The sequence below is a fragment of the Lasioglossum baleicum genome, chromosome 3 (assembly GCF_051020765.1).
Source record: "Lasioglossum baleicum chromosome 3, iyLasBale1, whole genome shotgun sequence".
In the NCBI taxonomy this organism is placed as follows: domain Eukaryota; kingdom Metazoa; phylum Arthropoda; class Insecta; order Hymenoptera; family Halictidae; genus Lasioglossum; species Lasioglossum baleicum.
The window spans coordinates 315318-342659 of NC_134931.1; the positions used below are offsets into that span (position 1 = coordinate 315318).

Below are 27342 nucleotides of genomic sequence, written 5' to 3' on the forward strand. Positions count from 1 at the left end.
TCGAGGCAAGGATCGAGTAACGTCGACGAATCGCTGCGATCAACAACGTACGATAGTTGACGACTACAACACAAGTGCGATTCACGAAGTGTGCACGTTCAGTGTCTCCGATTTCTTCCTTTTACGCGAAGTTCATGCTTCCCGAGTGACAGAGGGATTCTGCCGTAGAATCGAAGAATGTTGGATCGCGATACTGCGATACACCTCGTCGCTGGAGGGTGGGTTTCGCTTTCTTCTTTTTTTTCCTCTCTCTCTCTCTCCCTCTCTCTCCCCCTTTCCCTCCTTTTGTCCACCTTTTTAAACAAACATAACCCTTCGAAACGCATTCACGATCCACGATCAACGCCGGTTACGGTCGTTCGAAACCACTCGCAGCGAGATAGGGGTATTTTGCGCAGTGAGAAGCACACGTGAAACACGAGCATTTGCATTGTGCACATTTTCTGCGATCGTTGCAAACCCATCCAGAGAGCTGACTTTTTTTACGTTCGAAAACTACACAGATTACATAAGATACAAAAACCGATCAAAATATCAAACTAAATATACACATATTTACCTACATACATATGTACTTACTTATGTATGTACATATATGTTTACCTGTGCTTCGTTTCGAACTCGATCTCCTTTTCTCGGAGAGCCTGCTGCGTTCTTGTCCGACGATATCCAAATTTTACGAGACTACAGTTTGTTGGTAATAAACCAACATAATAGTAGCAAATTAACCTAATAAAGAATAGGAAACTGAAGGGGTTTAGAGAAGGGGGGGAATCTACGACATTGTAGCCGGCTAGATTTACGTCATCTTCGCCGGTCCCATTGTGTGTGTCGTGTGCGTGTGCGTGTGCGTGTGCGTGGCGTGTCATGTCGCGTCGCGTCATGTAAATACGTGCACGTTGTAGTTCGATGTACAGTGAATCGTGGAAACGTTTGGATATTCGCACCAGATAATCGAATACATAATTAGACGTCAAAGTATCCAAAATATCGACGTGGTTCTATAAGAGAGTGCCGTGTCTGGAAAAATCCGAGGAAAGTCTGTTAGCGATGCGAAGCTATTCATGGAACAAATTCCTGTTGCATCATTAGACCTTTGGCGCTAATTACACATTCGAACCGTTGATCCATGCTATGCACTGATCTTTCACAATCGTATTTTTGATCCTCATAATCGATGCACGCGTTACCAAATCTTTCGACTATGTAAATATAGACATGATAACAATAACAACAACAACAACGATTGTTATTTCGACAGAAGAAATTCCAAAACCATCCGGATGCGTTCCGTGTCCGATCGATGACATTTTTCGTTAGCAAACATTCGAATACTTTGTGGTGGGCCACGGCGTGCATTCGTTGCACGCGTAATTGATCGTCCCAATTTAGAAACCTGTGTATTTTCGAGCGACGCGTCGCGTCGGAGATTTTTCGCGATGATTCGAAGGAGTACGTACCGTGCGAACCTCGACGTGCCAAGACGTGGGCGGAATTTATACATGCGACGTAATGTATAATGCGGATTTGCGGTATTACGCTGACGCCATGCTGGCCGGTTATTTTGCCAAGCATTTCTCGCGGGAATTTCAACCGGTTTTAGCCGTTTCTGCTTTCCTCTAATATTCGACACTCGGGCGACGTGTTCGATGAAAAAATTTCGCGTCGGCCAGGTTTTTTTAACACAATCGAGCGTACGCTCGATTTGCACGGTTGTTAACGCGTCGCCGACAAATATTATTGCACGCGATGTTTACAAAGGACACGCGCTGCAGCGACCAAAGTACTTGAACGATCGTTTGTTTTGCATCTTATCGCGTTCGCGGTACGCTTTCGGTTAATTTTACGTGCAAACAGCGTATCATTACCGTCGCGATGTTATCTGCTATTCAAATGTGAACCGCGGCAGGGATCGTTGTTAAGTGAATGCTCTCGTCTGCGTACTACAGTCCTGTTTTCGATTTTACAGAGTGGCCGGCACCGCTGGTGCAATAGTCACTTGTCCCTTGGAAGTTGTAAAAACGCGGCTGCAGTCTTCCTCTTCTGGATTTTATCCACCTCCGGTAAACAAAGAGCTGACTTCTGGCCATGTGACTTGCAAGAGCTTTCCCAAACCGGAACAGAGAAGGCGATTATGTACAGGAGGCTACACAAGGTAATTTGTACACGGTATACAATATACACATATTGTGTATGCATTATACATATATGTATATGTATATGTAGAATATAGAAGTAGGAAACTACAAGAGAGAAGATAGTCCCATGCGTTATCACTCTCAATCGAGTATCAAGTATTCCAAGTTACGCTAATCTAGTTGGGTGTTCGTGTACTCGCGAACGTGTCCGAAAAGCTTGGCTTTTATATATATAGTGGCCGACTAATTCCTGCATTCGTAGGATTCCTTGGCTGAAAATAAATTGTCGGTGGTAGCGTATTGTGCGGCGGAACCTCCGAGCGAATACGCGAACTTCCTATTCGAGCGAGAACTCCGTCATTTCTGCTAACAATTGTCGGACACCCTAACGAAAGACCAGCCAGATTCTTTGAGTATATGTACATGTATATGTTTGCAATGTTTAGAATTATCTCAAGCTGCTGTAGATAAGACATAGACTGTAGAGATAAAGCAGAGTTTCGGAAAATAGACACAGTGAAATAGATCGACCGGTTCTTTCTGTTACAGGCATGCTCTGGTCGCTCTGTCTCATTTCGGGGTGCCCACCCCTCCTGGAGGCTCTCCCCATAGTCACTCGGCGCCAGGTATCTATCAATGCATTAGATACATCGTCCAAAACGAAGGGACTCGTGCACTGTTCAAAGGGCTTGGTCCAAACCTCGTCGGCGTCGCTCCCTCGAGAGCGATTTACTTTTGCGCCTACTCGAAGAGCAAGGTCGCCTTTAATTCGGTCCTACCCCCGGATACGGCTGTCGTTCACGTCTTCTCCGCATTTTGCGCTGGTAAGTTGACCCTGTCATCTCACCGATTCCACTCTATCTCGTTTTCCACCCAAACAAAAACGGCGGGGGGAGGGGAGAGCAAAATATAAAGGCAAACACGGAAAAACATTGGAACGAGAAAGGACCAGAAGCTACTCGACACGAAAATAGATCGGATCGTATCTGACCAAAGCATTGCTCACCCGCACAAACGCGTAACAATACTCGGTCGACGTTATCAGCTCTTTTCTTTTTTTCGTCGTCGACTGATCGAGTCGACTTTAGATAGAACAAGCTCACAGTGGGGTCACGACGCGCGTCATTCGTCTTATCTTCTGAATGGATTTAGTCTGTTGTCTTACCGTTTACTTCAAACTATGTATTATTAGGCAGAGTACAGTGTGAATCTGTTTTCATTGTTTCGTTATCGAGAACATCGTGCATATATCGTTGTTCTATACGTAACGGCGCAACGACTACGACGACATCGTAGTTTCGAGTTTGCGGTTTTCCGTAATTCATTCAACAAAAGGTATCTTATCCGTAGAAAGATAAACTTGAACCTCGGATGTTCGTCGCAAAGACACTCCGCAGGGGTGCTTCGCGCGCGCGCATGCGATAAAACCGTCGTAATCATTGTAAACACGACATTTCCACATAGTTCTCGGTCATTTTTCCTTCGATAAAAGAACAAGAGATACGAGGTATATATATAGTATATTCGGTCGGAAGCTTACGGCGAGAACCAAGGCAGGTTCGACGGATGTAAAAGCCGCGCAAAACCTATCTTATTGGCTAGATCTTCGAGGTTGATTTCGGAGGGGTGGCCCTTACGGCGCACCACGCCGAGCCGCGTCGAAAACGTGCACGCGGTCACGTAGTCACCCAGCAGCCTATTATTTACCGGCCATCTATGTGTCCATCCAATACTTTGTACGGTAACTCGTATACATACATGTACTTTGCATACTCTCTGAAACGTTGCGACTCGTTCGTCTCGAAGAAACGAAGAATTATTTCTGCAAAATATCCGTACTATTTCTAAAAATATCGATATTTCTTATCGATAAAAGTCGCTCTACCATGTATCACGAATCTTCCCCGTTTCCATCGTTTCCTTTCTTTCCACAGGCTGTCCCGTCATCCGATACACATACGACATACACGATGCATAGCGATCCGAGCAGCGGACGGTAAACGAAACAGATGACTGGCTCGTTCTTCCTATTTCTTATTTGCGCGTATGCGATTGTGTCCAATTACGGTCGACCTTGATGTACGCGCGAGCAATTGGGGCTCGTCCGTGCTCGCATCCGGTGCGCAAATCGCATGGAACAAAAATCCTCTAGATCTAGACGATTCGAGATCGAGCTACGATACACGCTCTGCGACGTGATTCGATGCGACTCGATGCAACCCGTTGCGTAGACGTTGACAGGCTTGTGCATGCCGTATCGATAAACTGCGGAGCTATCCACGCCGTAACCATTTCAATTGCAGCTAATTGTCAGCCGCTATCAACGCTATTGGCTCTGTAACATTCGGTGTTCGAGTGTTGCGCGCATTTCTGTTTTTCCGTCGCCTCATCTCGAACACTGATTTTTCAGATCGCTTGGTCGCGATTACAATTGCTCGAATTTTCCGTGAATAGCCGAAAGTGAAAGTACACTTTCAGCACAGTTTTAGCAAACGATTTGTGTTTGATTCTGTTCGATGCAGCCATATGGTACCAGCGAGATACATATGTGCCACGAGCGACTTGACATCGACGAAACATTCTAATCGGGACACTCGGTTCTCTCGGATCGATCCTCTAACATCCGTCGGAACGTTCGCAAAGTTTGCGGCGAGTTACTTGCGATAGTTTGCGAAACAGATTTGAGAGACACTGTCGCGTCGCGTCGGTGCGCGCGTCTATTTTTAACCGAACGACTGTGTAATTGAACGGTCGGTCTCGCTGTTATTTACAAGCGGTCGAGGTAAAAGGAGCAGCCTGCGACACGCGGTTTTTCTCAATGAGATGTTTACTCTCCAGGAAGCGCGAGGTAATCGATGCGCTCGTTACCGCGCGCAGTTTCATCAATCGCTCGACACGTTCTCGCGCTCGGTCAAGTTACGCAATTAATGCAATTCGAGGACGATGCTCGAAATAAAGGACACGACGACATCCAACCCGGTGTATTCTTTTTGGGAAACAACAAAGGGGAAAATAGGAATGGTTCGTTGCTTAAAACAGACTGTAACCGCGCGAGGTGTAAATGGGAGAATGCAACGTGCAAACGCGACGCTTTCGACACGTCTAGCGCCTCTTCCGTAATTTGTTAGAAATTTATCTTATCGAAAGACAGCTCGCGCGCGCGCGCTATTCATCGACCTGCGCCGTATTCCGTCTGCGTGGTTTCATGCTTTTGCTCGTAGTTTGATGTAGCGGCGCAACATCGAGTCGATCTACCGTCGATCCGTAGTACGACCTACCTCACCAAAGTCGTTTAAGAACCATAGCTGCTGGACACCGATCGGAGGAGGGAAAATCGTCGTGTGCCGCGGATAGCTGGCCTTCGGTTCGGCAAGCCAAGCGACGCGCGTACGAGTTTCGGACATACTGGACTTGAAATGCTTACGTAATTCGGATGCGTCGTCGCGACAATAAACAGTGCGTTGGCCGGCGTGGCTTTCGACGAACTGGGTCAACAGGTACACCGAACCTGTTTGCGAATTACGTCCGAGTAAACGCGTACGGGATAGCCGATTCTGACGAACGGTTTTACAAACATGCAAACGAAACAATCCGCGCGCGAATCTTTAGGTAGTATACTCGAGGTGGTCAGGTGCAGTAAGTCGGGACTCCGTCCTGCTGCAGGCAGACGAGCTTCGTGTTCGGCGAGTCCACGAACAGCTCTTTGACGACTCCGTTTACCGTTGCCATAGAGTACCGTCGGCTCCTCGTTCCTCCCAGCTCCGGGATCTCGATGTCCATGCCGATTGCCCTGGTGTACGCGCCCGTCGGGTCTGCCAGCATCCTTACCTGCGTATCAAAGTCCTCGCGTAACTGGATCGAGCTAGTCAACACTTTAATCGGATCGTGGCTAGTAAAGGAGCTGCGAGGAGCTGAACGCTCGTGTTGTACTTTAAGCGAACCGCGTTTGCTCGAGGTCCGACGCGTTACCTTGTCGTCCGCGCCTTTGAAGTGTCCCCAAGCAGAAAGGACGAACGGGTCGTTGACGGAGACGCAGATGATCTCTTGGAATCCTAGGTACCTCAGATCGGCCGATCTATCGTAATTGAGACGGGACATTGTAGCGACAAAGCGCCGGATATCTACGCACAGATTATTCCTACTTTTCTATGAATCCCCTCAGGTGGACCTTGGAGCATCCTGCCACAAAAGCTCCGGGTACTCCGAAAACGATAGCTCGTTTGTCAGCTACCAGATTGAAAATATTCGTCCGATTGCTCGGTAGTGCTTCGTACAAGGTTAGGCTCGGCAATATCTCCCCTATCCTGATCGGAGACATCCTCGATACGGCTTCCCAACGCCTAGCGATTCGTTTATTTTGCTCGCTGTCGATCTACGTTTTCCCGCAACGTATCGAATTGAATCGAATCGCATCGGCGCGGCGCGGCGCTGCTCGGTGCGACAGCTCGTTCAGATCGTTGCCCGATTCTCCCGTTTGGTAACATTCTACAATTAGCGGTTGGCGTCTTTGCCGGAATTCGAAAAAATCGATGGACGGATCTCTGGCTACACTACGGTTCGATTCGAATTCGTCATGTTTCGAAATCCTTGTCAAAAGGATGTCGCAACACAGCGTATCTCGCGACCGACCGGAAATTATCATCGGGTCACGTCATAAGTCTTTGCTCGTCCAAAACGAGCAACGGATATTTGCACGGATATTCGTCGATCGTAAAACAGGAAGAGCTATTACGTATGTATACCGTAGACTTGCATTCGTATTCGTATTCGTATTCGTACGAGGCGATAGGAAGAAACCGGAAAAAGAAGAATGCGCGCGAATACGTTTCAGAAGGAGCTGTTGCCGGACAGCAAAGGCCTATGAAGTGACCCGTGCACTGTGCACTAGGCACCGTATACCGTATCGAAGAGAACCGTTCAAATTCTTCGGAGAGAGAGAGAGAGAAAAAGAGATTGTACATACATATTCTGAACATTGACGATCGCTATGGAAGAAATCGAGTGTCCCTCTGAAACGGCGAGTAAGCTCGAGGAAACCGTGCCCAGCGGCCACGTACCGATCGGATTAAAGACACGTGCGTTCATTTTTCAGGTTTCGTGGCATGTACGTTGACAAATCCTATTTGGTTCGTCAAGACCAGGCTACAGCTGGACCACCGATCAAACAGAATCACCGCGATGGAATGCGTGCACAGGATATACCGCCAATCGGTACGGACACACGTTCCCCCGCAGCGTATCCGAACGAGGACAACGAGCACCGTTTTTCGTCGCCTTCTCGCATCCGTGGACTTGGTTTTTCGACCATGGCCAAAATATAACGAGTCTCGTTGTGACGTGCGCGGTCGTCGATGCGGTTCTAGCCGGAAAGTACATACGTCGAAACGCGCGCGTACAACTTGGTCCGATTCGATTCGATACAATACGATACGATACGATACGATTCGATCCGATTGGACTCGATTTTATGCGAGGCTACTTTCAAACGTAGACCCGTCGAGGAAAATATCGTTTATACGCGCATTATCGGACTCGCAGCGCACCGATAAACGGTGGAAAGCGTGTGCTCGTTTCGTGACGTCGGACAAAAGTTTGATCACCCCGAGGACGACACCGCGCTGCACGTCACGGCATGGCAGGGCAGGGCACGGCAGGGCACAAATCGGCAGACCGTATCGATGGGTTTCCCGTGTGGTGCACAGTCTGTGGTCGACCGCGTTGCACCGCGATTCATCGTCACGGAAACCATCGACGAGCCACGCTCATCGATCATACATACACGCTTAACTAGCCAGAATAGCATTCCATTTTTCGCTGATCGATACCAAGATCCGGTTGGGTTTCGAACTGCGGTTCGGAAGACAGTTTGCATCGACAATCTACCCTGATTTTTCTTACGGATTCGAACGCCGAACGGTTCTGTGTGCCTCCGAGTGTCGATCACTGACGATTCGACCTTGCATGCTAGCGACATCGGAGACAACAAGGTGTCTCGGTTCTTCTCATCTTTTCTCATTTCTTCTCATTTCTGCGGGCCTCGCCTCGCCTCGCCTCGCCTTGCCTCGTTTCGGGTTCGTACTTGTCATCGTTTCTGTGCAGGTGTTTTTCAGGAGGCATAAATATCTCGAGAAAGTCAACAAGAGTGTTGTAATCGTCTCGATATAGAACCAGAGAATTCTGGCCCTGACCAAGGATATTTTTGCTACTCTGCGCGCTTAGGAATCGAGCGCGAAAACATCTGAATATAAAAACGATCCGAACCGACTCTATTCGGTAACTATCGAACACGAGCTGCCAACGTTAAACAGAGGAAAAGTAAATGAGAAGTTGTCCGTTTATCGACATCTGTACCGCGCAGCAGATATTCGTTCGGAAACGATCGTTCGTAACGGTTCGAGTCTCGTTTCTAGTTGTATAGCGTCTAGTATCTGATTGTAATTTCCTTCGATCGTGTCGGAATAGTTTGGACAAAGTGTTCGTCGCATCGCAATTGTTCTCGCGCCAGATCTATAATTGGTCAGCGTAATCTGCGAATAGTAAAACGCAACCAAAATACCGGCTACAGATGCTCTCGGAGCTTTGAGCTCGCGAAAACAACGCATCCGTCTTCGTCGCAACGATTTCTCATAGATCTGACCGTTTCTCTCGCAGGCTGCTTCCGTTCCCGGCGGCGCGGCGCCTCCGTTTCAACGTCGTGGATATCGCGCATTCTTTCTCGAAACAGACGAGAGGTCTGCGCCGAAGAAATTACGTAAACGCGAACGGAACGTTGACGCGTGCGTACGGATTCGTTGACGAGTCTCGGGGACTGTCTTGTCTGCTGGTAGACATTTCAAACGGGAGACTTTTACAGAACAACATGTTACATACGTTGACCGACGCGACAGTTGCAACATTGTTTCATTAGCCGCCAACATTTTCTATTTCGCCTGTGCAAGCGCGCCCGATCACGCCGTCCAAGCGTGATTTATACCGATAACGAGACGCATCCGAAAATCCGTTTACAATTCGCAACCACTCCATGTAATGTAGCCCGGAGTGCGATATCGACACTTTCGCCAGTCGGGAACTTGAGATTCGCCACGAATGGGAATCGTTGTTAGGCGGGAGATCGGCCACGATAATTGCTTTTTCAGTCCGAAAACGGCTTGCCGATCGTCGTTCAAATATCAAATACAGTGCCCGCGCCTTATCACCGTGAGGGTCTGCGGATATCTTTAACGTGCTCGAGATTATTTAGTTTGTCGGAGATAAACGCGCTGCGTTGCAATCGTGCCACCCGGGCAGAATGGGATTGCGTTGCTCGAGGTTGATCGCGCGACACGATGCAACGCGACGCAACGCGGGAAACACGTACGCGAGATGGGACGGATGAACGCTCTGGGTCCTTGCATCGAAAGTAGTGTAGACAATCCGCTATTCGTACCGTGCTACTTGCTAAACTACTAAACTACGGTAAACTGTGCCAAACGATTGAGCGACCCGTCGTGTTCTTTCAGGGCATCATGGGATTTTACAAGGGCATCGTGGCATCCTACGTAGGAATAAGCGAGACTGTGATACATTTTGTGATCTACGAGGCTGTGAAGGCTTGGCTGGCGACGACCAGGTCCAGGGTCTCGAGGACGGACGACAAAACGATCCGCGACTTTCTAGAATTCATGGCGGCAGGATCCTTCTCCAAGACCATCGCGTCCTCCCTCGCCTACCCCCATGGTAAACCGACCATTCGGTCTTATTCTTCGTATCATCTATTAAAATGGAAATGGGATTCACAGATCGAATGTTGCGTTCCGATTTTCCCTTTTCTGCGCGTTTAGGCTATTTTTCTATAAATATATTGCACAATATCTGTCTGTCCGCCTGTATATGCACGTACTTGCATGTTTTCACGAGGAAAATCGTCTAGTCCCCCGACTATTAGATTACGATCAACCTGAGAGGTTTCAGAGATAAATCCCATTGTTTCAGAGGTCGCAAGGACGCGACTGAGGGAGGAAGGCACAAAGTATCGAAAGTTCTGGCAAACTCTGAGAACGGTGGTCGCCGAAGAAGGACCAAACGGGTTGTACCGTGGACTGGGCACCCATTTGATCAGGCAAATACCGAACACGGCCATCATAATGGCGACGTACGAGGCGGTCGTGTACATTCTGAGCAGGCACTTTCATCAGCACCCCAGCAGCGGAAGAAGCAACAACGGCTCTGCTTCCGGCAGCGCCGGCTCACAGTTCTACGCGGAGGCAAAGACGAAACGAGAGCTCGCCTAGGACTTGTTTACGGCCTCTGAATAAAGGGCCGACGACTCATCCGACGAGTCCCGTAGCTGTGTCCAGTATCCATTTGTGAATACGGTGAACGGCGGGCGGTGTGCGGTGTCCAGACGCGAGAGAAACACGGAGAGAGAGAGAGAAAGAGAGACACCCTGTTGGAACCGCGTCGTGCGCGCCATCGCGCATCGGTTGGTGCCATATTTGTTACGTTTCAAGGTAGCAAAAGGTATCGCAGCGCTCGCTATTGAACGCTGTGCGCTCTGTAAGTGTAGCAAAACGTAGTCCTTCCTCCTTTCAGGTAGCGTACGTTCGTACACGGAATACCACTGTCTCTTGTACCCCGCCAAGAAACACAGAGAACATCGAGCACAGGAACCGCAGCTGGACACATCGAGTCGATTACTTCAAAGTACTTTGCGCCTAAACCCCTCGTCTCGCTGCGACCGTTGAACAGAGCCTGTTTCGCCATTAGCGGAATCGCAATTGTAATTCGCAACCGCTATTATTCTGTTACTCTGCTTAATTCCGCTCTTTTCTCTTGGCCGTAAAACGCCAATCAACTTTGACTCATTTTAGGCTCATTTCACACCTCTTCTTTTCGCATCGTCAACATTCGTGACCAGTCTACGGTATCGATGGAACGTTTCCGGGTTTTAAGGCCGCCGAAATAATCAATTTGTTCGTCGGATGCAACGTCGCGAACTTGAAAAATTCCAGGTGCGGACTGTCTGCGCAAAGATCGCGTTTCTTCGTTGTTAGTGACCCGTCATCTTCCGCTCGCAATATCCATAATCGAATCGCGATCATTGTCTTTTGTTATTCGTCGAATAGTAAACTTACAAACGTTTCTTTTTCGTTTTTCGTATTTCGTACCTCGTATCCGCATCGTTACTTTCAGTTCTAAATGATCGTTTCGGTCGACTTTGCTTGTATTTCGAATTAGAGTAAATATGTATTATTATTATTATTATTGTTGTTGTTATTGTTATACTATCATGACCTAGATACGTTTCGTTTTTGCAACCTTATCATGTACCAACGGAAAGCTAATCGAGCAGGACTCTTGATACAATCGACGAGGGTGAATCGTAAAGTCAACGAAAGAACAATTCTATAGAATATTGTATAAATCTTTGGTTGCTTGTAAGCCAGCTTTTCTCAGGAGTCCTTTAACGAACGCCGTTCGATCGTTGGCATTTCGAACGGTAATCTATGAATGACGATGAATTCTGTAAAACGTAGCAATAAGTGTTGTGTACAGAAAATAAAATTGCGGTATATCTAGCCGTAGATTTTCAACCGTTTGTATTTTTTCGAATGCGTAGAATGTGCGTTGTTTACGCCGCCGCGCCGCGCCGCAGAGAAAGCGGGAGAGTGAGAAGAAGAAACAAGTTTTCTATAGTATAACACAGAGAGCAAGTATTATTAGTTTTCGTCCCGTTACCTTCGTTGTACGGACGTTGTTGTTCGAACGTGACTCGCTGATCAAGAGATATAAACGTTAGGATGTAAGACTACATGTAAGAAAATTTAATAACATTTTGTTACGCGAGATTCTATCTTTGTGTTGGTCCATTGCAAATTTATCAGTTGAAAAGCGTTAACGATTAAATAATGTAACTGGTTTTTCATTTTGATACTTGTCTCGATGTTATCCGCGTACAGAATTGTATTTATTCTCGTTCCTTGACTCGCGCTAATCGTAATCGATTCGAGGGACTCTGGTTTCTCGACAGCTAGTCCGTGAAATGGTTCTATTTCTCATGCTTCGGAATGTTATCACGATCCTCCTACAGGCTAATTTTCTTTTCAGTTTTTCTGTAAATTGCGGGTCTTAAATAGTACAAACGGAAGAGGCAAATACGATAGCGTGGATGAAACAAGGTCTTGTCAACAAAGACTGAACCATTTTTATTGTATGTACTTGGTATGCTATGAAATTCGAGGTATAAACTCTAGTATATCTTTGGAGAAAGTCGATATACGAACTGTTATGAAATGTGTGTATGCATGTATACGCACAGCCGCGTAAATACATACGTATACATACATATAAGTATATACGTATCGCTAAATAAAATCAACGAATAATATTTTTGTACGCTACGTTTTTGTCAACGCCTCGACAAACTTATTCGAATATTGTTTTCAGGGCCGTTTAACCTTTGACTCCACCTTTTCTGCCTTTGTAACCGGAACCATCGGCGGAACCGCATTCCGAACAAGAACAGGACACAGGATAAGATATCGGTTTCTTCAGAATTTTCTGATCCTGGCACGTCAATTCGATTAGACGATTCGTATATTCCGTAGGTTGACAACATCGGCAATCGACCACTGGGTTCCCATCTGTAAAATAAAACGAAAAAAGAAAAAACGAGAGTAAACTAAAGAAAAATAAGATCCGGGCCAGTTCCGCAAGATCTTTCCGTTAGATTTACCTGCGTCGAAATGCGAGGTGGATTCGCACTTTCCTCGACACTGTTTGATGCCAGCAATGGGAACTACGTTCTTGCAGAGTCCATGTTTTCGATGCCTGACGACAAACATCCCGATCGTGGCGTCCGCATCCAAGTCGTTGACAACGCACTGATCGACTTGGAGAGCGAGGGACGTGAGATTGCACATGTTGCAACAGTCGCGCGTGTAAATCGAGTTCGCGGGACAGTCGGTGATGTCGGGACAAACGACGGAACTGCTGGCTACGGACAGCTGATCTCCCAGATCCAAGCACGTGTACCTGGTGCAGTTATCGCTGGACGCCCAACTCGCGCCGGCTTCGTGCAACTCGATCCCGACCACGCAATGCGTCTGCTTGCATCTTCCGCAACATTCACCGTTTTGGTCTTCGTACGTCCAACCCAGAGCACACTTTTGCGAACATGCCTCCACCTCTTTGTATTTCGCGACGAAATTTCCGCTCGCGTTCATAGCGCAATATTCCGTGACACAATCGTCCACCGTGGATTTCCATTTCTCGCCAGGCTCGTATACTTTGTCGTTGGAACGGCAACCGGTCTTGGCCATCTCCGGACAACACTGTCCAGGCACGTACCAGCGTTCTATTCGAAATTCCGCCTCCTCCCAAGGATCCACGACCGGACACTTTTCGGTAGTCGATTCGACGCGTACGGACCCGTTGCCACTCGATTCGCAGAAATATTTCGTGCAAAAGTCTAGCGAGAGCCATTCTTCACCGACGTTTCTCACCTCGTTCTCGACTACGCAACCAACCGGAACGCATCTTCCGCAGCAAACGATGCTCCTGTTATCGGTGGATCGGTATTCGTACCCTAGATCGCAAACGGTATTGCATTCCTGCACTTTGATCTGTTTTCGTACGCCATTCTCGTCTCGAACGCACTCGATCGAGACGCAGCTGTCCTCTGGATTTGGTTGCCAGATCTCGCCTACGTTGTACACCTTGTCCAGGTGTTTGCACGCGGATCTCGCGAACCCGGGACAACATTCGTCCTTCCGAACGATCTCTTCGACGACGAAATCGAACGCGTCGGGATGATCCGCGGCTCGCAAACATTCGATCGTGGTGCACTTTGGCTTTGCCACTTTGACTTCCGGACCGTTCGCTTCGTTCCCCCCGTCCGACAACTCGCAAACGCACGACGTGCAGTTCCCATCCATCCATCGTTCTCCCAATTTCTTCGCCACTATTCGTTCCGACAATTCGATTCGAGTGTCCGTCGCGACGGTGTACAGACAAAGATCTTTGGGCGGTACGCATTTGTATTCCGTGCAACAAGCGTTCTCCGCCGCGACAGGCTCTAGTCGATGATACTGTGGACACATGGACGTCGCGAGGGGTGGCGGAGGGCACGATTTCGGATCGCAGATTTTCATCGATCGCGGGCAACATCCGGTATTGTTGACCACCTGCACGTAACCAGGAGGAAGGATCGTCTCGACTTCGAAAGACACCGAATTTATATCGGGACACTCGGACGGCGGTAGACATTCGCAAATAAATTTCTCGCATCCGTCGGCGTCGGTCGATAGCTTCATCGCTTGACCGTACCCGCAGACCGGCATCTGAGTTTGTCTCTCGCAGAACGGAGGTGTTGTGGTCGTTGCGCTAGATGCGTCGGGAACGCAGAGATACTTTGTACAGCAGTCTTTCTCCGTCCCATTCACCGCGACCGGTCTCATGTTCTCCTCGCAGATGGTGTCCACGGTCGGACACTCGGTTCGCCGACAATCGACGACGTTGCTGTCGCAGGTGCATCTGGTACAGACATCCGGGAACCACACGTCGCCTGCGACGTGACCATCTTGGTCGCACGCGAAGCATTTGCTCCTAGGAACGCAAGTGTCGTTGCGAGCTACCAAATTGTCTGGGCAGAAGCAGCCCTCCTCAAAGTTGCGCGTGCACTTGCCGGCAACGGCAACGTCGACCTCGTTGGTACGCGCGATGGTGTCGCATGTTTCTCTGCAGCCCGATCCGCACGGTCGATACACGAGATTCGCCGGGCAATTGTAAGGACACGTCTCGCTGCTTCTCCAAATCAGACACACGTCCATCTGCCGACACTTTCTCGCGTACGCTTCGAAACTGTCGCAGAACCCGCCGCCGGTGCACAGACTGTCCTGACAAGCCGTCACATACGGCATTGGATCGACAAAGTTGTGGCATCTTCCAAAGTCTGCCGCGTTCAACAGATTTCTGCACTGATCTTGATCGGACGGCGGCAGTACGCATTTGCTCTGATTGTTCGAGGTGCACGCGTCCGCGTTGAAATTAGTGCCGCGCGGCGATTCGGTGACTAACCAGCTGCTGCCAAAGTCCTGCGCGTCGCTGGCGATCTAACGAGCGATAATAGTGTACGCGTTTACTAACGTGGGTATATGTATAATGCACACGCATTCGAAGGAAACGATCGTACCTCTCCGTTCCGTTTTCTCGAGTCGTCCTCGGAGTCGTCGTTGCAATTTCCGCAAAGTCCCTCCACCGCTCCTCCGAAGATGTGCGAGGGAAGCATCAGGGTAAAGGCGAAATTTGCCGTGTAAGCGGTAATTTCCAGCTGCAGCGACGGTATCAGTAATCGCAGTTTCTCCGAGGGTGTCTGTTCCAGAATCACCCAGGACGCGTTCAATGGATACTCGGCTACCTTCGAGCCACCGTCCACCGTCACCGCGAACTAACCAAAATACATATGATACATACGTGTACAGTAATATAGGCAGAAAGTTTGCGTACCTCTTCGGACTTGTTCGCATTGTTCTGAACGCGAACGACGTGCTCTTTGTAAAGCACTGTGAGCGCTTCCACGCAGCTTCCGGTCTCGCATACTCCGTTTGAGACCAACACTTGGAACACGTGATCCGCGGTATCCTTTTTATTCTCGACAACGTCTCGCGACAGAACGTACGTGCAATTACCGTCAAACTTGACGTTCTTTCTGTCGAAACTGATAAGCTTGGAGTTTCCAAGCCACTCGCAAGTACAATCTTTGCACTGTGTCGCAGGCACGCAGTCGTCGCCGTTGCGCACCGTTCCCTCGGGACAGAAACATCCGGTGAAACATACCCCTTCCATCACAGGGCAGGGGTCTATTTGTTGCAAGTTGTCGCAGCTGGTCTCGCATTTGTTCCTACAAATACAAAATAGAGAATAGAAAATACGAGCGATCGCGGGCAAGCAAAAATCTAAAATCGCTCGAAAAGACGTACCTGAAGCAATCTTTGTGGACCAACGGTGGAGCACAGGTAGCGGGACAATCGTGAGAACTCCTCCAAGTGGACAGATCTATGTTCAAGTCGCCGGCCTGACATTCCGTAATGAAGCTGGTCAACGCGCGACAACGACAATCGTCGTAGGTGTGGTTGCTGCGCAAACAATTGCACGTGCACTCCATACAACGGGACACGAACTTGTCCAGATCCAAAATGTTGGAGCACATAGCGAACGACGGATCTTTGACGGTCTGGCAGATCTTCCAGCTCTGCGCTTGCAGGTCGTAAGGGCAGACTTGAGGGTCGCACTCTGGCACTCCCTCCATCGCCCAACTATCGCCAAATTCCGCGGTGCTTCTTGCCTGTTTTCCATCGGGCAATTGCTTATCGTTCCACGCGAATCCATCAAAGTAGCCGCACAAACCGTCTACCCGACCAGCCAGCTTCGTCGAAACTCCCAGTTTCACGTTCGCGTTCGAGTCCCAGATTACCCAGAACCCATAGTAGTTGGACACCAAGTACGCGATGTCGCCGATCGAGGATATCTTGAACAACGAGAATTTATCGCTGATCCGTGCTATCTGATTCGGCGTGAAGCTGTAGCCGTTGATCTCGGCGTGCATATCGGGATACAGGACGATCACGTTGTCGTTCAGAGTTACCGCCAGATTTCTGCTGCAGTGACCCGTCCGCGGATCGCACTGTTTCTCCACTGTAACGTGAAAACGTCCGATCAAACACCTTGTCCCGAATCGACCGATGTCTCGTCGAACGCTTAACGCGTAAACGTGTACTCACGCGTAATGTACCACTGATTGGTGTACATATCCCTAGCCAAAATGTGGTTGCAGACGTCGTACTTGTACTCCAACTTGTCGAACGTCGAGAACGTTCTTCCCGTCGAATTGCAAACGGCTTCCTCGACCGCCGGAGGTTTGCAAGTGTACTTTCGGCACTTTTGCAGCTTGTACATGCTCATCTTTTCGTAAACCACCGTATAACCCGGTGGACAAGACGCTTCTGGACAGACCTGTGGCTTGCCTTTATCGAGAATCGGCGGTGGCTTGTTGGGTACGCAAGCAAATTGTACGCATCGAGTCTCGTTTTCTGGTATCGGCAACTCGGTGTCGGCTGTCGTCGCCGAGAAGTACCGCTGCTGCGTGGATTTTCTAATGAAAAATATTTCCTCTGGTTATACTACCGTACAGACGTGGTCGTGCACCGCGTATACGAGATATTCGATACCTGAGTCCTTTCGCTCTGCCGGGATGTCTGGACAAAGATTTCACCGCACTCTTCCTGTGAGATTTTTTGTAATAATCGAACGATTTTGCTTTCGATGGCCGTAGAACCGTCTTGTAGCCGGGCGGACAAACTGGATCCTGACACGATTCCGATGTTGTACCTGTAACATCGTACAAACGAGACAATTCAATTCTATTACTATGTTATATTGCTACTTCGGTGATCCGAAACGATTCTTACCGGGAGTCGTGGTTTCTTTGACTGTGGCGTCCTCCGAGGCGGAAGTCACAGTCGGCAATGTCGTTTCACGACAATCTTTCTCGTCATCGGGACAATCTCGAATACCGTTGCACCAGAAATTCTCGTCGATGCAAACGCCGCTGGTTGGACAAAGACGCGTACCAGCCGGACAAGGTTTGCACACGCAGTTGCACAATTCATTTACCACCGGTCTCGTTTCGGAATCGCGACAAGGCTCGCATTTCTTTGGCTGACAGAAATTGGTCCCGCCCAATGTGCACATGCACTCTTGGCAATTTTCGCCCATGTACGTTGTACCCACGTTGTACCTACGCAATAGTCTTACGATTATTTGCGAGACTATTCCCTAATTTCTTTAGCGAGTTTAGCGGCTACTCACGGCACATGTTCAACCACGCATGGACATTCTTGTTCGGTCACGCAGGAATTCCCGTTCCACCAGTATGAGGATCCGCGACACGCGCAACCAGTTTCATTCCTATACGGTATTCCCTCGCAAACGTTGCAATCGGCAGTTTCGATCGTCGACTCGGTCGTCGATTCGATCTTCTCGGGGATTCTCGTCACGGAAGCTGTACGAATCGTTTACTAGCGATTAGCGATCGTTCTCTCCCAAACGAGAGAATCCAACTATCGAAAGATTTGAAAATATTTCTACTCACGATACGGTTGGAAACAACCGAGAACCTCCAATTTCAAGGCTACGCGTCCGTGCCATTTCACCGGCTGCACTTTCAGATACCGTGCGTGCACCGGTTTGTCAAAGTAGTTTCTCTTTGACGTTTCCGAATCAAAGTTGGCCAAGTATTCTCTTTCGAGGCCTTTCTCGTCGAGCACCGGGTTCCATCGTTGGTCGTCGTTACTGTAAAAGACTTTGTAAACTGTCGTCCAGGTGCCCTCACCGCCTTTCGTGACGATTCCTGTCAACGCACGGGGCTCCAGAAAATCAATTTTTACGTATTGATGCGGGTTGTCTAGTTTCGGGTGCCACACGTACGGAGACGTCAACTTGAGATTCGGCAATAAATTCGTCGACGAGGAAGACGCGGAAACTTGATCAGCGAAAATCAGATCGTTGTCCAAACCCATCGGCTCGTCGCACTCTAAAAGAAAAGATGTTGCAGAGGAGGACATTTACGGTTACGTTACAGTTTGCACACAGCCGTTTCCGAAACTATCGATTACCCGGTTTGACGATTTCATCGGTGAACGCCGTTGTCGTCACGGGAACGCTTTGCGCCCCTGGAGTACCGTCGCCATCCGTCAGTTCTTCTTGGCAACCGAGCAGCTCGACTTTCACCGTTATTCCATTGTGCCAGGTCACTGGGTTTATTCTAACAACCTTTGCTTCGATGGGCTCGTTGAATTTCTGCTCGACCGGTTTATACCGATCCACGGGTCCTCTGAATAATTTCGGTTCTCTTCTGTCGTCCAACACGTATGAAAACGCGTCGCCGTTTTCAGAGAATAGTACTCTGTAGCTGGTGACGAATGCTTCTTCCTGGTCAGTGCCTTGCAGAATCACGCCGTAAACGGGTTCTGGCCTCTGGAACTCGATGTCGAGCCTGCAAACGATCGCGTACGCGATGCACTGGTTTTCCGTAACTCTCGGAAAGTCAGCTACGATACAGCTACGGTATAAGTGTCGCTTACCATTGATGAGGTGATTCGTATTCTGGCTTCCAGTAGCGCTGATCGTTCAACAGTGAATATTCGGGTAAGAACATGGGACCTTTGACGCTGCTCGCGTTAAACGTAACCCGATCGTTCAAAGATCGAATCAGAGGAACGAAGCGATTACTAGCGCAATACGCTGGCGGATGAACGGTGCTGGGTACGACGAACGTTTGCTCCGTTGGACCGGAGGTTGACAGTTTTTCGTGAGAAGATGTAGACGCGGATGCGATCGGCTTCTCGATTGTCGTCTTGCGAATCTCGTCGGCACACGACGAATCGTCGCAAGTGTAATAATTGTTGATACACTGACAGATTTCGCATTCCGACTCCTTCAAAACAGCCCCGGGGATAACCACTTCTCCGTGATGCGATTTACAAGTACAGTCGGCTTCGTCGACGCAGGTCGCGGCGTCCCTCCAGAATTTCTGCGGTGAACATTTTTGCTTCCCTCCCTCCCTCGTACATCCTAATTTTCAAAACAGTTGATCGAATAGAAGAAAAAAGAGATTCGCAATAATGAGAGCTGCGGCTCGCGTTCGATGCTACCGTACCTGGCACGCATTCGGAATCACCACGACAATAGCCTTTCTTGGACAATAAATGGCGATAATAATCGCAAGCTTTGTCGCATGTAACAGCGCACTCGCTCCACGTTTCTCCTTCCTTGCAGGCTTCTGAAATTAAAATAACAACAACAACTTTCAGTCCCGGGGCCTCGACAGGCAGCCACGATAAGCTATAAAATCGTGCGCGTAGAATCGATCGATCGTACTCGTGGTTAGAACGTTTTTCTCGAGGGTCGTTGAAATAGTGGTCGTGGAGTTTGTTTTCTTGTCAACTGTCGTCCAGTCGGTTTTGCCCGCCGACGGGCTCACGGTCGTCAGAACGAACGAGCATTCTGGCCGTTGCGCGATAACGTTCGCCGGCCAGTCGCAAACTTGCGTTTGTGGATTGTAGAACATGTGCTCGCCACACGACATCTCGACGAGCTCGTTTTCACCGATGCCTGGCGTGCACCGATAAAACAGATGACAGTCCGTAGGATGAGGTTGACTGGGATGTTGCACGCTACACTTTTCGGGTATAGTTTTCACCGTGGTGGTTGCCAGCGACTCTACCGGAATTGAAAAGTCTCGAATAGATTAAGGAGAATCGAGAAAACGAGGCCGTTGAGCCCCAAAGGCTCGGCAAATTCCATAAAATAGAATAACACGTTGCGTACCGTCCACCCTGCTCGTTGTACTCGCGGAGCATCGACACAGTACACTGATTTCGAAATCTATGCAAGGAAGATCAGGCTGAGACTGACAATAGAGTCCACGCTCCAAACTACACTCCACGTCTAGACCAGTTTCTTTCGGTGTCAAATGATGCTTCACCGATCTGCATCGTATATCGACCATGCGATCTCTATCGCAGATTGCAGATCCTTTCGCGTTCGCCTGTAACATTGAAAACGCGACGTCGTACAAAGAAACACGACATCGCGAAACCGCGGCATCGTATCCAAATCTCTATACCAAGTCCAGCAGGGTCGGTAAAGGTTCGACATCTTTGATCTCTCTTCCTTTGATCGCTGTATCCTGATTTATCCAAGCTGTCCAGCCGTCCAGGCATCTTTGAGGTTCTTCCAGCGGAACGACACTCGATGCGATATTATCGGAGGTCGTTGTCGTGGTACAGGGTTCTCCTTTGCACAATACTTTACCGCGACTGCAGAAACACGTTTGACAATTGTCGGCGCTGACGGTATCGCCTTCGTAATGAGTAACCTGCAACGCGACCCATTCGATTATATTAGAGCAGATACGTGTAATATGTATGCATGCATCTCGTTCGACATACCCCATTGATCTCGATGCAAACTGGTCTGCAACTTTCTTTGGGAACGCAATCCGCGTAGCTGTCGTTGTTGTACACTTGCTGTTCTGGACATGGTTTAACCGAACACCCTTCGACGCAAGCATCCAGAGAGCACAGCGGAGACCGATCCTTCAAAAGCATCAGATTCTCGCAGGTTTCGCGAGGACAAGTTGTCACGCACGGAGAGTATGCGCTGCATTTCTCGTCGCATTGCATAGGACAGAGATCTTGGGTGCGCCACTTGATCGGGACACCTTTTGCGCCGCAGTCGTGCGCGTACGCTGCCAACGCTGTGCAAAGGCATTCGCAGTCGCCTCCTGAAAAATCAAATATCCAGTGAAGGCTCTCTCTCTCCCTCACACACACATGCGATGCACGCAGGAACACACATACCTGAATCGCAGCTGCAGGTATCGAAGATGCAATTGAGTAAATAGCTTTCAACTGGAACTTCGGAATGACACGGTTGAAACACAGAAGATTTTAGTATGCCGCATTTCTGCACAGCCCATAATTTCTTCTCCGGGTGTTGTTGGCAAGGATCGACGATGTCTTTTGGTTCTGGACAAAAATCGTGCTTCTTCCACGAGTCTCCGAACAAGTTTGCAGATACTTCCGATATACCACCGGAAGGTGTCTTAAAGTCGTCTTCGCTGTTGTCGTTGTAATCGCCGCACAGCCCCTTCGTACGACCTTTCCATCTGGGATCTAATTTTATATAGACTCTGGTACCTACGATGCAACAAGATACACGAGTTAGTTAACAAGTTTCGAAAAAAAAGAAACAATTTTGGAATTTGGCCGAAACCTGAACCAGAAAAGAACCTTTGTCCCATTGAACGGTTAATCCCAGGTCCGGCGCGTCGACAAACACAAACAGCCCAGCCGATCTTGTCGCGAGTCTCTTAAACTTTCCCGATGGTAACTGTTTGCCTCGCGTTAGAACGATAGCTTCCGAATCGTCGCCGCTTCCGATCGCAAGAGTAATCGATTTGGAGCAGGAGACCCCGGTCGTTCCACAAGGTACATTCTGAATCGATACGTGAAAGGAGTCCTCGGTGGTCAGCGCGCCTTTCGCCAAAACGTAGTCGCACGTTCCTTGAAAATCATAGATTTTCCCATCGAACGTCTTGTAATGAGAGTCGCCCCAAGCGGAACAAACCCCTGCGCAGACCCTATCCGTACAGTCCCACGTTCCGTTCGTGCACTTGCAACTGTTACATTCGTTTTGAATGACGGAGCCTTCTTCGTAACTTTGACCTCCATGATGGCAGGGACAAGATTCTTCCTTGACGCAATCGCCACCCACTTCGTTCAGAACGTAGCCAGACTCGCAAATACAACCAGACTTGCAGACGGATGGTTTCCGAGCAACATCCTGGGGATTCTTGTGCATGATGCGACAAGTTCGAGGCTCTACCGGTGCACAGTCGGTAACTTGGAAATGTTTGCTCGCCACGCAAGATATCGAGAGGTCTTTGGCTGACGGGTATTCAGTTATTTCGCCGGGCGTAGCTTGTCGACAATGCCAAACACCGCCTGTCGAAGGAAATCGTTGCTATCCCATGATATATCACGATACATGTGTATAAATTGGTGAAGAAAACGACAACGACACGGTACCTGTACAGGTGCAAAGTTCGAGCGCTTTATTCCCGGGCCGAACTTCTTTGTGCCCAGCTTGAAACTCCCCATCGAATCCCGCGTGTACGCAAGGACACTGTCCGATCAGAATGCATTCTCCGTGGACGTCCAACGTTTCACCTTCCGGACAGTTGCATCCTTCTACGCACTGTTGCCTGCAATCTTGGTAAGAAGATATATCCGCGCACGATCGCGTGCAACTGTTGCCGCAAATCTGATACACCTGGCTCCCGGGACAATGTACTTTACATTCCTCGACGTCCAGACGCCACAAGAGGTTCACTCCAGCGGAAGCGCAGTCCTTCGCGTATGCCGCCAATAATGGACAGAGACACAACTCGAGATTCACTTTGCAAGAACACATGTCGAACATGCAATCCTTGTAAAATGTTTCCGGATCAACGTGCCAATGACAACCTATAACAACGAGAAGGATCGTAATCTGAAGAAGAAACGCGGTACGATTCCGTGTCGATATTTCTCGAACATCTTGTCGCACGGTACCTGCAAATATATCGCTGTACAAGTAGGAACAGTACTGTTTCGCTGTCGCTCGTTTCTGCGGATCCAACTCGCAAGGATGATCCAATTCCTTTTCCGGGAGATTCGCGCAAAACTCGTCCGTCTTCCATTTATTAGCGAAACAGGCCGCCGACTGTTCCGTATCCCCTTCCGGCGTGATGAAATCATCTTTTTGATTCTCCGAGAACGTGCCGCAAAGTCCCCGAGTTCTACCTGTCGATACAACGATACGTGTAACCAACGAGAACGATACGCTTCGCGTTTTCAAGATCCCTCGAGACTACTTGCCATGAAATTCCGGTGGAGCGTTGATGTATACGCGAGAAATTCCATCCCACCATATCTCCAAACCATTTGGTAAAGCGACAACCAGAAATATACTGCTGGCCACGCGTATTCTGACACCACCGATTACAGTAGGGAATACGATTAAATCATCTCCGTTTATCGATACCCGACCATTCTGCTTCAATTTTATACATGTTTCTTTGTAATTGATCGTCACAGTTTTTGTGCAGGACGGTGCATCGCTCGGAACAAGTCCCATACTCTACGAACAAAAGAATACATTTTACATTTTACATTGTACATCGTCGTACACCTATTTATTCGTTATCGGTATTATCGAACAGACAGTACCTCTGTTATCGCGCCAGAACAAGGAACATTCTCGCCTTCTATCGAATAATCCTCGCCCTTCATTAGATAATATTTACACTTCCCCATGAAATCATAATGTTTCCCATCAAAAGTTGTATAATGAGGATCTCCTATGACGGCGCATCTAGCGCTGCATTTAGCCTGAGTGCATATCCATTTCCCAGAGAAACACGTGCAGGTGTTGCAGTCCTTCTGCACGCTCTTGCCAGGTTGGAACAGCTTTCCGCGTAATCGGCACGGACATTCTTCGGATGTTGTACACTTTCCTTCGTGCGCCACAGTTCCTTCCGGACAAAAACAACCCTCCTCGCAGTCCGCGATATTCGCCGGCTTTCTTTCTACCTCGGTCCAACAGGAGGATTCCATTTTCGGACCGCAACCCGTGTATACGCGTCCATTGGTGCACAACATGGCTGTAAACGCGGCCGAATGAAAAATTATCCTACCGTTGTTTTGTTTATACGTTAATCGATGAACACACTTACGACAAGTATCGTTGTTCCTCCAACCTGCCAAAGATACCACTTTCTTGTGAGCACATTGTCTCACGTAGACGTTCATTGTATCGCAAGCGCATTTCCTCCGGTCGTTGTCCTTGCAAGCGCAATAATCCCATAAGCACGCGGTCTGTAATTCGGCTACGCTAATAGTATGCGCGCAAGCCTGGAATCTGTGATCGGATAACAAGCTGCTGCAAAAGCTAATGGCTTCGTTGGCAATAAATGGATTAGACTCGCAAGCGTGACGGGTGTCTGGATATTCGTCGCAAATTTCTGTAACAATTAAATCGACCAATCAGCGTGTTTGTCTATTTGATTTATTCGATAATTGGGAACCCCAGAGTCAACGACGACGACGAGACAGTACCTCCAATGTTCTCTGTTCTCCAAGAAGAAGCGAACGTCGCAACGCTTCGCGCACGATCCCCGTTTTTGCATATCAGATCGTCAGTCTTATCACCATTCATGTTGCCGCAGAGACCGACAGTTTTGTTCCAGATGTTTTCTGAGGCTTCGATTTGCAACATCAAAGCACCGTCCCACTTCAACCGGATCCCTAACGAGTCCAAGGTTACTAGGATAAAGTGCGCCGACAATTCAACTCTGATAACCGACAGCTGTGCCGGAATAGGCAGCAACTTCTTCGGAGTCCGAAGCTCCGGGATACCAAATTCATTCTTCGTCAGTATGTACTCCTTGTCCTGAATATAGATCTTCGTGATCTTGAAACAATCTTGCGTCTTGCAAGTCGGACTATTCTCCGCTATTATAGTAAAGACTCTGTTCTGCGCTTCCTGAACCAGAATATGAGAGCAGTCGCTGTCGAAGCTGAAAATATTGTCGTCGAAAGTTTTGTAATGTACTCCGCCCCAGGTGAAACAGCTCTCCGGAATTGGTCGCTTCTCCTCGATAAATAACACGTTGTCTTCAAGGGCTGAACCGAATTGCATCTGCGCTCGAACAAATTTTCATTCTTATTAATCGTTGGAAATGATATTATCGAACACGTATTATATATCGTTTCCCAAATAATTACCATGTTCGAGGCCGTATTATCGTAAAGATTGTAGCTGGTCTTAGCCAAGGGAGATTGATTGCTGCTCGAGCCTAAAACATCCTGATACGTCCACGTGTGATTGGTTTCCTTGACATAGGAATTATACGTTGTACCCAAGGAAATCACGTTCATGTTTTCAGCGTATTTGCATTGCGGTATCGGCTGAGGCTCGAAGACACCAGTCTCGTAGAGACATTTGTATTCGGTTGCCGGAGGGAATTCGAATTCTAGTCCGTCCGGACAGTTCAGAGCACACGAATAACTGTTACCGTCGCTGGTACAATAGAACCCACCATTGAATCCAATTTTCTCTCCGTTGCAGGCATCAGCGGCTGCAAGTTCGACAACAGATGTTTTCGTGACGATCGCGCATCGTTGAATCAATCTCTTTTTTCAACCGCTCTCGCAAGATACTTACAATATTGACATTGGAGCCCTCGATACGCTTGCGGACACTGACAAACGTTCGACGGCAAACAGTTGCCCCCGTTTTGGCAAGGAGGATTACACACGGCTACGACCGATAAACAGGTTCGTTAATCTAATTCTCGCACAGTATTCTACAACACTACGAGCATTGTACAAACGATTAGTTTACGGATTCGATACGTACGTTCACAGTCGGGCACAGAGACCCAATCTTGCCTACTAGATAGCCAGTTTCCATTCTTACAAATCAGATTGGTAATGGACGTGCCATCGGGAAACGTAAAATTTTTCAAGCACGATATCGTGCAGGTTCTGGAATATTATATAAACGAGAAACAAACAAAATTCAGTCCAACATCCAATCGGATCCGAGGAAAATTCGAGCTCGACGTTCGTCGAATAACATACTTCGAGTTACAATGCTTATAAGAATTAAGCACCGTTGGTGGATACTCCATGCATGGCTTATTCTCAAATTGGCACTGCGGTCCGGTAAAGTCTTCGGGACAATCGCACTGATGCGGCGCGACGCATACTCCGTTGTTCAAACACTCCGGCATACAAATTGCTAAACACACGTTATTTAATTTACCATTAAACATTTTCACTCCTGGAAAAAGCGAAGAATACGTTCGAAACGTTCACGAGAAAACTCACGTTCGCAGTGGGGTATGGAAGTCCATTCTGTACCGAAGATGTGCCACTGTTCCTCGCTACAAGTCACAGCCAGCTGGCTTACACCGTTCGGAAATTTGTAATTCTGATTGCAAGAGGCGATACATCCGCTGTATAAACGAATCGGTTGTGTGTATATGTATATACATATATGCATATGCTATGATATATATATATAGGGTATATTAAACGGCGACGCGTTACCTGTCCATCGAACAGCGTATTTGACCGTTTACAGGTGCATCCGGTTGTCTGGCGCAACCACCTATGAACGAACGTCTTCTTGGACCGCTTTTGGTCTTCTTCACGCTGTAATCTGGATCGAAGGCAGCATCGTTCAGCGGAACGCTTCTAGCGAATGAAAATCCGTTTATCTCAATGGAATATGGATGAAATACATTGTACGTGTATAGTCGCTTACTCGATAAACTCGGAGGGCTCTTCCGTAGGATTTGTAGCAATTATTTGGCTCGTAACATCGATGGTTATCGCAACTTGAAAAATGACTTTCCACAGCTTCATTCTGAATCGAGAGATAACACACGTACCATCCTCGAAGTAACACGTTGTGGAACACGTTAGAAGGCTTGCTCTGCCAGTAGAAGCAGATTCATTTCTTTTATACAGCCTCGAAAAGGAAGTACATTGCTGATAAATAAAGTCCTGTCCGATAAGAGAATTCGAAGAAAAAAAATATCAGTCCGAATGCG

At 48.3% G+C, this 27342-nt stretch overlaps 2 protein-coding genes across 6 annotated transcripts; one reads left to right on the forward strand and one right to left on the reverse strand.

Annotated features, from left to right (window-relative positions):
* Window positions 1-75: 75 nt before the first annotated feature.
* Window positions 76-11710, forward strand: Rim2 (replication in mitochondria 2). Of its 4 annotated transcripts, none has more exons than XR_013008640.1 (7): window positions 76-218; window positions 1970-2155; window positions 2688-2962; window positions 7231-7349; window positions 9638-9854; window positions 10110-10637; window positions 10710-11710. XR_013008640.1 is itself a non-coding variant. In XM_076420424.1 (6 exons), exons 1-6 carry the CDS (start codon window positions 178-180, stop codon window positions 10406-10408), a joined length of 1137 nt encoding a protein of 378 aa, XP_076276539.1. In that variant the 5' UTR covers window positions 76-177; the 3' UTR covers window positions 10409-11710. The 4 variants fall into 4 exon arrangements, 2 of the variants coding, with proteins under 2 accessions (XP_076276539.1, XP_076276540.1); XR_013008639.1 differs by having other exon boundaries at window positions 10110-10599; XM_076420424.1 differs by having other exon boundaries at window positions 10110-11710.
* Window positions 11711-12298: 588 nt separating this feature from the next.
* Window positions 12299-27324, reverse strand: Hml (hemolectin). Of its 2 annotated transcripts, none has more exons than XM_076420391.1 (32): window positions 27054-27324; window positions 26837-26983; window positions 26615-26742; window positions 26366-26525; window positions 26142-26269; window positions 25947-26042; window positions 25508-25860; window positions 24839-25421; window positions 24457-24744; window positions 23951-24384; window positions 23600-23861; window positions 23294-23524; window positions 22769-23206; window positions 21971-22684; window positions 21539-21877; window positions 21128-21462; window positions 20803-21054; window positions 20505-20724; window positions 20055-20396; window positions 19834-19956; window positions 19259-19748; window positions 18791-19170; window positions 18268-18708; window positions 17985-18177; window positions 17585-17913; window positions 17345-17504; window positions 16898-17268; window positions 16097-16811; window positions 15624-16017; window positions 15310-15564; window positions 12853-15229; window positions 12299-12760 (listed from the first exon to the last, which is right to left on the reverse strand). In XM_076420391.1, exons 1-32 carry the CDS (start codon window positions 27152-27154, stop codon window positions 12570-12572), a joined length of 11970 nt encoding a protein of 3989 aa, XP_076276506.1. In that variant the 5' UTR covers window positions 27155-27324; the 3' UTR covers window positions 12299-12569. The 2 variants fall into 2 exon arrangements, with proteins under 2 accessions (XP_076276506.1, XP_076276507.1); XM_076420392.1 differs by having other exon boundaries at window positions 23294-23520; window positions 23596-23861.
* Window positions 27325-27342: the final 18 nt, after the last annotated feature.